Below are 14,703 nucleotides of genomic sequence, written 5' to 3' on the forward strand. Positions count from 1 at the left end.
ATGAATTTTGTTGTTACCGAAACGCGTGTTGCATAACTTACAGAACTGTACAAAATTAAAGTGAAGTAGTTGAGACACGGAACAAAGGATTCAAAATGATTTTCGAAAATTAGATTCCACTTGAAATGTAAATTTCTAAAAATCTTAAAACTCTGTATAGAGTTTAACGATCAAAATATTTATATGAGTCATCTCGGAGAATAGGGCGCAAACTCTCATATCGAAATGTTTTGAAATGAACAGGGAGAAAACACCCTCTGTTCGTGCTCATTCAACAAGGAGTGCGTGCCTTTCTTTTAGCCATTTCCTGCGAATCACTCGTATATTTTTCAGTGGCCGGTATCCGATAAATTCGCGTATTTTGAGTGACTCTTCGCGTTTTGATTTCACATGGTGACTGTTTCAAAAACGATAGTGAAAAATAAGTGGTACTTTCTGGAGTTTTCATAAGAATTTGAGGTATCATACTTCAATTAAAAACAAATGTTCGCTAATGTTTTCTAGGAAGGTGCATACAGAATGATAAGAAACGCACTTCTGAAATGTGCTTTTATGTTTTGTTAGAATGAAACATTTGAATATTATAATAACAAATGAAAGTCAAAAAAAAAGTTGATAGTTGTTCAGATTCCTATCAAATGCTAAATCGAAAGTACACGAGCTTCTTCATTTGAATTCAGAATTTTTTACTAATGTATGTAACATTTTAGTAGACAAAATTAGCCTTAGTATGTATGTAGGTATTCAAAAAAATGCCCTATTTGCAGACAAACCAACTTTTAATTCCAATAAAGAATATTTCAAATTGTGAATATCAATAGTTGTGCTCATATTTAGAAACAATAACATTTGATGACCCATATAAAATAAATTCAGTTGTTTTGAAAATTATCTCACATGAGTATTCTACTAGTACAATACTGATGGAAGGCAAAAAAAACAGATTTTGAAAGTTTCAAATATGTAAAATTAAGTACTAACTTGAGAGAAGTATTTTGAAACTATATCATGAATGTTATTGTCATATCAAATGAGATACAATACGATCTTCAATCTCCAAAAAGATTAATCTTCTCTCTATATCGACTTTTCTGGGGATTTACCCCTTCCATAATCTGAATAAAGTGAAGAGCGTAGGAAGAACAAACTTTTCAGTTCACCCCAATTAATTACTGTGTAAATTCAAAATAAATTCCACCAAAAATATTTAGTATTTATCAATCACTTGTCTTATTTGATAAATTTGCTTATCAATATGAGGGCTGAGAAATTGTACAGATACTTATCTCTACATTTTGGCCCTCAAAACGTTCCATGAGAATTTCTATGATTTTTCAGCTCCTTTTTCGAAAAGCAAAATTATTAAACACGAGTAACTGATGAATATGTATGTATGTTTTTTTGGGATTATATTGAATTTACGTAGTATATAACATTTCGCCCTTTCTACACCTCTATGAAGTTCAACATTACATTTTTTATTTTTACCAAATTGTAGGAGGAGAAAATTCTGAAAAGGATCGATAAAAACTCTGAATTTCCTCTACAAAAATTACTTTTGTTCAATATGATTCTTCACATTTTACTTTTTTTAACAGCCAGATTCTTATTTTTTGTCTGTTTCATATTTGACTGGGAAAAAACAAGTGTGGTTCAAACTCATTAATACAGTTTAATGTATGATTTTCACTATAAAGGGTTTTACAAAATCAGCGACACCTGTTTCGCTATACAATAGCTTTCTCAAGCGTTAATAATAAGTTAGAAAGTAGGAAAACAAGTAGGTAATAGGTATGTTAGAGTAATAAATAGTTGTAATTTAGAAGTAATTTATATAATTAACATTCGAGAAAGCTATTGTACAGCTAAACATGTATCGCAGTTTTTGTAAAACCCTTTATAGTGAAAATCATACAAAAAACTGTATTAATGAGTTTTAAAATAGATTTTCATCAAGTATCGGCCAGTTCTATTCAATTAAGAGTGATTCAACTCAATGTGAAAATCTATTGTTTTTTATCCAGAGAAATTGAGACCAATAACAAGTTGTCATTTTGTTTATAAGTGTTTATGATGATCTCCGATGGCTTCCTAGCAAAATGCTTCTCGAATAGGTATTGTATTATAGTTTTTCAATGAGCCTGTACGAACTTCTGTGTTACGATATAATAATTCTCACACGTCCTCTGTTGTCTGTCAGTTACCTGTTATGTATATCTGTTATTTATATCGGAAGAAATTATTTTGGAAATTGATTTGATACAACTTAAAAACACTGTAGACCATTTGTCAAAAATTAATAGCAAAACTAGCTTTTACTGATCAATGTAGCCTATTTTCAATACACTTGTTTCACCAAAATTGATAACAGAAGCGGCTGAATGATATGATATTATAATATTCTACGCGCAAAATGTTAACAATACTCAAAAATTCCATTGCAAAATCTTAACCATTGAAGGTGGTTTCGATGATTTAGGGAAGAGGTGATTAATTTTTAAAAATAATTCGTTAAAACTTGGCTAACTGTGAAGGTCAAATGTTACATACATACAAGGCATATAGTGAAAACTATTGACTTTAATAACTAAAAGCGAGAGTTGCTCAAGGTCATGACATTCTCAGAGAAGAGAATATTCTTTGAGATTAACTGCACCCTGTATATATAAATGGTAAGATAGAACATGACACAAAAGAGAGTTCATCTTGGTAAACGATCGGCGCCAGCAAATAATGTGTAAATGTTGAAGATAGCAAGGCATTTCGAGGAATATATCTCCAGTCTCTTCACTTAGACAATTGAGCAGTATCATAGTTCAAAAGTATCAGTAGGAGACCAAAGCAGGCGTCAATAATCTCGGAAGAATACAAAAAAACTATTTTGAACTTTGTTTGGAGTCCTGTCATTTTATTGGTGAAACAACTAATTCACAACACCACGTGATTTGCAAATTTGGAATCCAGAGGTGAAACGTATTGATTTGATTATACACGATTTTTTCTAAGATATTTGGCATTTCATTTATTTTTTATGATTATATTTTCAACTTCTGTTGGGAAAAAAATTATATCAAATGTTCTAACTCCACATAATCTACATGAATGCCTCTAATATATTTTGTTCATTTCAGTATGAATTTCCTTCAATTTTTTAACCTCAGAATTGGAAAGACGGTAATGGATATGTCGTAAAATACAGTGCGGATGTAAATAGTCCCTCCCATCTTGACTTTTGAACGGAAGAATATATCAAAGTCGTACAAATTTCACTTGAGAAGGCATCATTTTTACTACTCTTTGAAATAGAAGTCATTAATGTTGCATCACTCATCGCCGAGAGAACGCTATCAACTTGTTTTTTTTTGAAATGTGATACTTCGTTCAATAGGTAATTTAATTCCCTATGCAACATTATACACTTTCTGAAATGGTTCAACCATTCCTAAGTGATTAGCAGTTTTATCTTCGTTTTGAACATCTGCAAGCAAAAGATATCATAATTTCAAGAGAAAAATGTATTAAAAATTAATACTAATTTATTCCAATATTCGTTTGAGATGATTACTATTCACTTACTGGAAAATTTATTTTTTGCGTTATGAAATGTTTCTAGGGCAATTTCGTTGCAAGCACTTTTTTTCTATATACGGGTTCAAACCAGCCTTTCGTAATGAGAACGAAGCTCATCTGGCTGGAACGTAACATCAGCTGCAAACTAAATTAGGGTTTGTCAAATATCCTAAGCGCTAAATAAGTAGACGTAGTCCCTTAAAATTGTCCAGTGGATCACCTGATATGGCGCTTCTAGATATGTTTGAGACGATATGTAACATCAAAAATGTACAATAACAACCACAGTTCATTTCAGATTTCGTGAATAGAAAAAGAGGTGTTTGCAACGAAATTATCCCAGGAACATTTCATAATGTAAGAAAAAAATTTGTAAACATACCTTATTATTATTGTAATAAAGTGAACAGAACACTTTTAACATTTATTGAAATAACCTGAAGCGAGTTCTGAATGCATTTTCTCTTGAAATTATTAAATTACCGTTTATTCGCAGATTCTCAAAACGAATATATAACTACTAATTACTCAGGAATGGCTAACCAATTAGTGAAAGTAAACAGTGCTGTATCGAAAATTAAATTACCTATGGAACCAGGTAGAATCCTTTTTCCATTTGAAAAAAAAACAACTTGGCAGCGCACTCTTCGCGATGCGTGGTGGATCTCTAATGTCTTTCTTATCAAAAAGTAGTGAAACTAAAGCCTTTTGACGTAAATATTGTCCGACCTCAATATCTTGTTTCGTTTAAAAGTTGAGATCGTGGGGGAATATTCACGTCTGCACTCTATATAGGAGCTCCAGTAATACTACTGTGTATTTCGGTCTCGTGAAAAGCTGGAGCTCTAAATTCTTCCTAATCATCATGTTGGCCAAAGTAATGTATCTTAGAGAAGTGTTTAACTCCAATTTATTGGAGTTAATACACCAATCAAACAATGAAATAATCAATATTTACTTGGGAAAGAAAGTTTTTAGCTTTCTACTACTCCATCTGATACAAAAAAAGAGGATGAGAGAATCTTCCAAAGAAAGGAAGGAAGTAATCAATTTGAAACTCTATACATGAATGTGTAGATCATGCAAAGAAGTAACTTTCAGATACAAACTGAAAGAAAGTCCTCCTGAAACAGCTACTTTCATATAAACATTGAATTACACGAAAGAAAATAATTCTTTCGAAACAAATACTTCTATATGAACACTGAATTATACAGAAGATACTTTTCTCTACTCAGTTTGTATTTCAAACATTTGTTGTGGAATAAGAATCAGATATCATTCACATGAGTTCTACTTTGAATGAATGGTAATAAATTGTACTCACATAGAACACTGTCACCCTCACGGGTATACACCGATGTTTCGCCTTAAGACACTTGCCCTAAGGCTCTTCAGTACCAAATTGGATAACATTATAGAAAATACACACACTTCATTCATGAATTACGATTTTGAATGTCACGGAATAAGCTTGATCTGCTTATGTCATCGATGACATCGTAATGACATTCATTCACCTATTTGATTTAATCCCAGCCAAGAGGAATCTTATTTGAATTGAAGGGGTTATATTTTTACAAGGAGGACTTTCTTTCAGTTTGTATCTGAAAGTTACTTCTTTGCATGATCTACACATTCATGTATAGAGTTTCAAATTGATTACTTCCTTCCTTTCTTTGGAAGATTCTCTCATCCCTTTTTTTGTATCAGATGGAATAGTAGAAAGCCAAAAACTTTCTTTCCCAAAAAATTAATCACTCCTAAAAATATAACCCCTTCAATTCCAATATTTACTATTATCATCCTTGTGCACCTCTAGTAGGAAAACATTATTTGATTGTATTTCTACACTATATCCTCAGTAATTTGAGAACTCCAAATCATAGTAAAATTTCAGTATTTTTTATTTTTTCCGTGAAAGTTGAACTGACTGAAACTAATAATGGGCTGTAACACTAGTAAAGACTCAGTGCCCCCAGAAAATGAAAATCAAGAAAATCAAGTTGACGCAACACAAAAAAAGGAGGAATCATCTGCACATAAAAGCGAATCCACCGAAAATCATATAAATGGTAAGTAAACAGAAGCGGATCCCTTGGAACGAATTGAGTACCAGTTAATTTCAGCTCTTCGTAGTTGGAGTTCGAATAGGATTCTCAATTTTGTATTGACGAAAAGGTATTTTGGATAAATTTTATACTCACCCTCATCATTTAAAGAGTACTGCGGTTAATGTTTGGGTGTTTTGTATAGGTCTTTCAATTTGCATGATGATAGAAATGTTTTTTTTATTGAACGATTATCTTATACAATATGGTATTTCAAATATAAAAACGAATTGAACACAAGTTATTCTACTTATTCACATATTTTTACTTCCCTTAAAATATAAAAAACTTTTTTCAAATTATATTTATTAGAATTATTAAATTTTCAAAAAAGTGTTACTGCGTTTGAATAAAATTCACAAAGAGATTTAGCCAACTTGTCATTTACACTTCTCTGTCAGCTTTCTTGAATTTTTGAAGAAAAGTTTGTTCGTAATATTCTATTCATTTTAAAAATGTTCATTTTGGGAGAATATTTAGAATAATAAATCTATGAATAACGCATACTACCACATTTTGTCTCTCAAATTACAAATTGTGTTTTGCCAGTTTAATGAGAAATAGGAATTTGCGGAATATTAGATTATTACATTATTGATCATTATTTTTGGAATGAATTATGAGAATGTTATGATGATTATATTATTACAGAGATAGCAGAAAGAGAATATCAAAAAGGAATTCGTAGCAAAAAATAGTTCTCCAAGTCTTTAATCAATAAACACCAAAATTATTAAATTTTCAAAGGAAAACATGATTGTTACTAGCCTTAAAGACGTTTCGAGATTTTTACTGAATGCGCTTGTCTTTGAAAATAATGATAGTGTTTGAAAACTCATGACACTATGAAATTTATTTGAATGATTACTACTGAAATCAAACTTAAAAAAAAACAAATCTGAAATGAAACAAAATTGTTAATTAAATAATTTATCACCGAAAATAAAAGATCAACAAAAATATAGGTACACATAAAAGCTCACAAAGGAAATGAGAGCCGGTTATATTTATATAGTATTATCAAAATTAAAGAGAAATCAAAATATCTTTAAAAAATAAGTGTGTTTACTGAGATATTGTTACTGAAGATGTGAAACTATTTGAAATATACATTATATTTAACTAATATTGTTTTTGGACTATTTTTGAATACAAGTCTAATTTTCAATTATAAAATTTTTGAAATCATTGATGTAGAGTATCCTGAAATCAATATTACTTCCTTTTTTCAAGGACAGAACACAAGCGCTACAGGAGAGTCCTTAAGGCGCTCTAAGAGCGGTGCCTTTGCGAAAGTAGCGATCTACATTGGATTTGATTAAATTCATTTGGAAAAACGTTCTCAGGAAGTTTATTTCACATAAACGCAGTTCTCTAAATGGAATACTTCTTGAACAGTGAAGTTCGAGGTGTACTGAGTTGAACCTTAAAACGATGAGCAGCTACAGTCCGTCGAGTATTTCTGATATGTACCGATGTGTCAGTTCATCCCACCCTTCCAAGCTCAATATAAATCATATTTTCATATAAACGAGGTTAAAAAAATCGATTGTCAAATGTCAAAACATATTATATGACAAGAAATGTTTCATAAATTTGATTGTATAATACCAGATAATTCACGTGATAAATTTGTTTCATGAAATGCATGACCTAGGCCTCAATGATAAAAATAATTATAGAAAATTCGCGGAAACCAACCCGTACCTAGCACAGGGAAAAGCGTATTCCCATTTCGAACGAGGAATTTTATTCAGTCGATTTCAGACATAGCGCCTCGAAATATATATGTTATCCTGCAATGCAAGTTTTCGTTTACTGACACAATAGAATTATTGTAACTTCGAAATATTCAAATATCTTTTATGGATATTTAGGGTTGATACTATACAGCTGGTGGTACGAGATGAAATAGCGCCTTACCTTCATTATGGGAAAATGGCAGACGTTCACATTCGAAGTTCACATTAGAAGTTGTATATGTAGTATGGCAGTCACAGATTTATCATTTATCCCAACCGAGGCAAAACTGTCATTTGAGTGTTTTTTATGTCTTTAGAAAACTACTGAGTCCGGTATAGGGATCAGAGATCGTCTTCGAATAGGTGTTTTCTTTTTCATCTGGACATTCTTTCGATTTTGAGAATTGGCATCAGATTCAAATGTTCGCAGATAGTTGTTTATGAATTTTGAGTTTCAATTCTTTCAATACCTTACAACTTTGCGTGCTGAATATTATGTTTCAAACTATAGCTTTCGTATAGCTTTCGTATAGCTGTAGTTTGAAAACTGTTTACTTACTGAATTATTACTTAAATGCGTTATCATGGATTTTCTATCACATATTTATTTATAATTTCCCACTATGTGGAGGATCCAACAAAGAAGCAATAGGAAGCTCAAATAGGTTATATATACTTTTGGACATGATGAAACTGAGTGTACTCCCACAAGATTCACAGAGTTTGCTAGAGATGGTACAAATTTTGCCAGCTTTTTTCCCCTCATAATTCGGACATTAACTTCCTCTATAATCCGTTTTCTTACGATTGTCCACAATATTTTTAAAGAATATATAGTGTATTATTTTTAGGTAGAATTGGAACCTCTGGCGTGAAATGAATCAAAGAAAACAAGTTTCCCAGTGGAGAACAAAATCCCATCTTTCGACGTGTGTTAGCATGTTATCATCATCAGGATATGATGCTAACATGATATAAATATTTCTGATAATGACAGTGTTTTGTTCTGGTTTGGAGAAATTCACTCTGTATTTTCTTCAGTCTTTTCTTCCACTTTTATAAACTAAACTTTCCTTACATCCAGACTGCAGACTGCATATTGGTAAAATAAAAGGCATCCTTAACCTCATTAAGAATTCGTTTCGCCAGTTAACCGATTAAATTTTGTATTGTCATTGACGAATATCAAACCCTTTTTTTAGAAAGTCTAAATGGTGTTGGGTGGATAGAGAAGTTTCCATACAAAAATTGAGAACAATTTTCAACGATAGCTTTAGCATTCATTGTTATATTTAGAACTAGCGAACCGCTCCGGCTCGGCACGGGTGCAATGCTGATTCTGAATATAAACGCGTGCGATCGCTACTAATCATAAAGTGCTATAGGGTGAAGCGCCCCCATGCCCCCTTCCGGGTTGAGTGCCCTGAGTTGAAATCTTCTCCACACGGTCAATGTGTGCAGAACATCCAATCTCGTCCATCCACCCCCGCTCCTCCGGAAAGGTCCTCAACTTACACTTCAGCAAGATTGACATCTGACCTTGTTTCGAAAGTCAGCCGCTAGGTGCATATATTTTCTAATCTGTTGTGTTGTTATATCATGACTTTCCTAACTGAATTATTACATGGGGTCCCCAAAAAGTAACAGGAGACGAGTGTCTTTAGTCGCGAGCAAGTGTTGGTTCTCAGTGAATGTGGAAATGAGAGGCGAAGCGCAGCCTTCAATGCGCTATTTATAGGAACGCGCCGCCGGCTCCTCCGGCCGGTACCGCTGCAATCATTATGTCCCTAAACTTTAATTCTGTGATACGTTCGAAAATATCCTTTTGAATTGCATGCTGTGAAGGGCAATATTATTCTATATTAAATGCACAATGTATTCAACATACTTAACTGAATAAGGATTAATGCTGTTTTGCCTAAAATCGCTTCGTAAATTAGCCATAAATTATATAGAATAAAAAATGGTTATTGTGGATTATCCCTAAGAAATAGTTATTCGTTGACCTTTTTGAGGTATCTATACAATACTGAAGTACAATTTTTGATCTATCTCTTAGGGTTCAACCTGTGTTTGCAATGCAAGCGCAAAAAATGTGTTCATTTACGACATCACATCAGAAACCTCTAAAATTATCAGTATTTCTCCACTATATTATTCATGTTATCTACATATAAACCTTCCTCTTGAATCACTCTATCTATTGAAAAGACCACATCAAAATCAGTTGCGTAGTTTTAAAGATCTACGATACATATAGACAGACAGCGTGAAGCGACTTTGTTTTATGCTATGAAGTGATGTCTCCAGTTTAATCTCCAGAATGAAATTTCTGTCATTTATATTATTTGTACTTCCATGGCGCTTCAAGCTCAGATTATCTTCCAGGGGATTTTTATACGAATTTGGCGCCCCATTGTCTTGCTTCCCAGGTGCAGGTGGCATAGTTTCCCCTTCCTAAATTCAGAAATTGTATTTGAATGTGATGGACGTTAAATTTTATTTAATAAATTGATGGATGTAGCCGTTACTACGTGATAGGAGATCATGATGAAAAGAGAAATGAAAATTTCTAAGTTTTTTACCACTTTCATTTGTAACTAACGTTACTGCAGTTTCGTCCTATATGGACATTTTCAAACTTGAACAATAATGTTTTGTTTATTGTTACTGCAGTTTCGTCCTATATGAACATTTTCATACTTGAACAATAATCTTTTGTTTATTGTTCAAGTTTGAAAATGTCTATAACGGACGAAATTGCAGTAACGTTAGTTACTGTAACTAACGTTACTGCAGTTTCGTCCTATATAGACATTTTCAAACTTGAACAATAATCTTTTGTTTATTGTTCAAGTTTGAAAATGTCCATATAGGACGGAACTGCAGTAACGTTAGTTACAAATATAAGTGGTAAAAAACAGAAATTTTATTTAGGTACCCTTTTCAATGTAGCCCTTTTTGCGAAATTCATTAGAGTTCTTTTGAATTTTTCAAAACAGGTTATTAATTAAAAGTAATATTTTTGGGAAAAAAAGTTTTTGGCTTTCTACTACTCCATCTTGATACATAAAAAGGATGAGGGAGTCTTCCAAAGAAAGGAAGGAAGTAATCAATTTGAAAATAAGTAACTCTATACATAGATGTGTAGATCATGCAAAGAAGTAACTTTCAGACACAAACTGAAAGAAAGTCCTCCTGAAACAACTACTTTCATATAAACATTGAATTACACGAAAGAAAAACATTCTTTCGAAACAAATATTTCTATATGAACACTGAAATATACTGAAGATACTTTTCTCTACTCAATTTGTTTTTCACAACATTCGTTGTGGAATAAAAATCAGATATCATTCACATGAGTTCTACTTTGAATGAATGGTAACAAATTGCACTTACATGGAACACTGTCATCATCATTGGTATACATCGATGTTTTGCCTTAAGACACTTGCCCTAAGGCTCTTCAGTACCAAAGTGGATAACATTATAGAAAATACACACAATTCATTCATGAATTACGATTTTTAATGGCACGGAATAAGCTTGATCTGCTTATGTCATCGATGACATCGTAATGACATTCATTTGATTTAATCCCAGCCAAGAGGAATCTTATTTGCATTGAAGGGGTTATATTTTTAAGAGTGAATAATTTTTGGGAAATAAAGTTTTTGGCTGTCTACTTCTCCATCTTGATACAAAAATAGGATGAGGGAATCTTCCAAAAAAGGAAGGAAGTAATCAATTTGAAAATAAGTAACTCTATACATGGATGTATGGATGTATCAAGATGGAGTAGTAGAAAGCCAAAAACTTTCTTTCCCAAAAATTAATCACTCCTAAAAATATAACCCCTTCAATTCAAATAAGATTCCTCTTGGCTGGAATTAAATCAAATAGGTGAACGAATGTCATTACGATGTCATCGATGACATAAGTAGATCAAGCTTATTCCGTGACATTAAAAATCGTAATTCATGAATGAATTGTGTGTATTTTCTATAATGTTACCCAATTTGGTACTGAAGAGCCTTAGGGCAAGTGTCTTAAGGCGAAACATCGATGTATACCAGTGATGATGACAGTGTTCCATGTAAGTGCAATTTGTTACCATTCATTTAAAGTAGAACTCATGTGAATGATATCTGATTTTTATTCCACAACGAACGTTTGAAATACAAACTGAGAAGAGAAAAGTATCTTCAGTATAATTCTGTTCATATAGAAGTATTTGTTTCGAAAGAATTTTTTTCTTTCTTGTAATTCAATGTTTATATGAAAGTAGCTGTGTCAGGACTTTCTTTCAGTTTGTGTCTGAAAGTTACTTCTTTCCATGATCTACACATCCATGTATAGAGTTACTTATTTTCAAATTGATTACTTCCTTCCTTTCTTTGGAAGATTCCCTCATCCTTTTTTTGTATCAAGATGGAGTAGTAGAAAGCCAAAAACTTTATTTCCCAGAAATTAATCACTCCTAAAAATATAACCCCTTCAATTCAAATGAAAGTTATATCTTAGGAACAAATATTGTCAACAAATTGAAATTCCAATTCAATCTACCTGTGGTTTGTACAAGTTCATATTGTAAATTTTTCAACGACGGTTTTCAATTTCAGTGGATGGTGAAATAATGTTTTTTTCTCTCTAACTGTCAAACATATTCCCAACGGCGACGTTTCCAAAGGAAGAAAATAAGGAATAGCAAACAAAATATACGACTATTTTATTAGGTCGTTTGGCAACGGGCAGAGTGGATAATTTTTAGTAAATATCGTATCATATCTTGAGCGATGGAGACCCAAAAGCATATTGAGCACAAACTTTTATATTACATCGTAGAAAGGAGTTTTTTCTAATAGTCCAGGACTGTTAGACCTTCATTGCTAATAAAGTGATAACAGACTGTATTTTTCACCAGAATATTTGGAGAACAACCTCTGACCTCAACATTTCTGAGCGAATCCGAGAGGGTCATTTTTCATTAGAAATCAAAAACACTTTTTTGAAATATCTTCGGAAGTATCAATATAATGATGAAATCAGTCTTTACTTTGTTTGTTAATTATAATATTCTCTATACGAATGCTCTATACTTCTTTTTTGAGGAAGCAATATGAGTTTCTGAAAAATTTGACATTCAAATCCTAATATTATATCGTATAAAAAGATTTCCAGAAGTGTCAGAGCCTTTATTTTTTATTGTAAAATTTTCTACAGAAATGCCTGATTCTTCTTTTATTCGCAGAAGTCACATTTCAAAATGTAATAAAACTAGGATAAATTGAATGCATATAATGATAATAATAATAATAATAATAATAGGCCGGTCTCGGCCTATATCCATCGACATAACGCGGCCCTAAGAGTGCTATATTACTACGGCACTCTTACGGTATTGACGAGACACCGGTGTTGCCCTACGCTCCGGGGATATTGAATCCGTTGTGGGGAACGAGAAGTGCCGAATTTAATGGAACTATTCGTTCTCCACCCTCAGGCTCATACAAGCTAATAAGCCTGATGTAGTCCTTCTCGACCACCAGACCAAAACGATATTTGTCGTGGAGTTTTCAGCTCCTGGCGAGACGAATATCGTCAGAAAAGAGGAGGAAAAACGGATAAAATATCGAAATTTTCTCTTCGAACTCCGCAGACTCTATCCAGATCACTCTGTCAAGATGGTCGTTCTGATTTTATTGGAGTCCTTGGTGGAATGATGTCTTCTCTACTCTCGAATCTCAAAATCATACCGGCTTGCCGCACTAAGGCAGAAATCTTAGCCGCACAGATGCAGAAGGCTGTCATTCTTGGCTCACTGCGTTTGCTCAGGGCACATGACTCTCGGACCAATGATCACATACCCCACGGTGTGGGGAGTGGTCATTGGTTGATAATGCTGGCGCGCCCTCCCGAATGTATCGGGGATTCGGGGGATAGGGCCTGACCAGCGCACACTACGGTGAAAAAAAAAATAAAAAACAATAATAATAATAATTTATTGGAACTATTCATTCCCCACCCTCAGGCTCATACAAGCTAATGAGCCTGATGTAATTCGTGTTATAAGTTGTTTACAAGCATCTTATACACACGAATACTCACCGCAGTTGACCGAGTGTTCGAACGGATATATGAGCAGAGAGGGTCGAAGAGAGGAGTCGCTGGATGTAAAGAGAACCTGCTCATCGATAGATGTGTAATGCAGGACTCGATACAATATAAGTGTAACCTTTCTATGGCCTGGATCGATTACCGTAAGGCATTCGATACAATTTCGCATGAGCTCATCTTGCATTTGCTCAGATGCCTTGTGGTACCCGACAACATAGTGAGATGCATTGAACAACTGATACCACTTTGGCGAACTCGCTTCACCATAACATCTGGTCAAGTAAGAGTTCAAACAGGGTGGGTCACTTTCAGAAGGGTGTATTTCAGGGTGATTTCCTCAGCCCCTTTCTATTCGGCATCTCACTATTGTCATTATCCGTTGCGTTCAGAAATACTCGAGAGTATAACTGTGGCACCCCCGGAAACCGGAGGCACAAGGTCACCCATCTGTTTTACATGGATGATCTTAAACTTTATGCCATCAGTCCTTGAGGGTGGTGGAAGAGTACACGCATGCTATCGGTATGAAATTCAGGATAGACAAATGTGCAATGGTTCATCTCGAAAGAAGACGATGCCGGGACTACGGAGAGGATGTGCAGCTCGTAGGTGGAAACATCCTACACCATCTGGATGCCGGAGATACGTATACTTACCTCGCGGTGGAACAACGCCACTCACAAGAGGTAACTGCAGTGAAAAACTCTCTCCGCGGCAAGTATCAGCACAAACTTCTACAGATCTGGTCATCGGAACTGTCGGGAAAGATTGAAGTTGCTGCAACAAATATGCTTGCCGTTCCAATCTTACTCTGAGTAGTGAAGTGGACTCGGGAGGAGCTGTATCAACTCGACGCAAAGACCCGAAAAATGATGCATCTCTATAGGAGTTTGCATCCCAAATCGTCCGTTCCACGGTTGTACTTCCCCCGACAACAGGGAGGCCGTTGACTTTTGAGTTTGGAGTGTCTACATGACAGAATGGTACTGGATACAGCCTGTAAAGTCGTCAGGAGTTCGGCTCCCCTTCTCTGCATGGTCCGTGACCATGAGAGAGCAGGAATTGGAGCTTTTCTCCTTAGGGCAGCTGCCCGAGCAGCTGATGAACTCGGTATAGTTTTCGACTCTGAACGAGGTGATTACAACCCTGTCACCGAGTTG

At 34.1% G+C, this 14,703-nt stretch overlaps 1 protein-coding gene across 4 annotated transcripts in view; it reads left to right on the top strand.

The window, feature by feature from the left end:
• The first annotated feature begins 257 nt into the window (after nt 1-257).
• Nucleotides 258-14,703, top strand: part of igl (IQ calmodulin-binding domain containing protein igloo) — a 244,310-nt gene continuing 229,864 nt past the window's right edge. Inside the window, exons 1-2 of one of the 4 annotated variants that reach the window (XM_074170362.1) lie at nt 258-459; nt 5,436-5,645. In XM_074170362.1, coding sequence (XP_074026463.1) covers nt 5,516-5,645 — 130 coding nt within the window. In that variant the 5' untranslated portion in view covers nt 258-459; nt 5,436-5,515. The remainder of the gene's footprint in view (nt 460-5,435; nt 5,646-14,703) is intronic. The other 3 variants (XM_074170365.1, XM_074170367.1, XM_074170374.1) reach the window with 3 other exon arrangements.

The sequence above is a fragment of the Leptinotarsa decemlineata genome, unplaced genomic scaffold (genome assembly GCF_025532065.1).
Source record: "Leptinotarsa decemlineata unplaced genomic scaffold, Ldec_3_MD MMD2_P_RNA_scaffold_11, whole genome shotgun sequence".
Classification (NCBI taxonomy): Eukaryota; Metazoa; Arthropoda; class Insecta; order Coleoptera; family Chrysomelidae; genus Leptinotarsa; species Leptinotarsa decemlineata.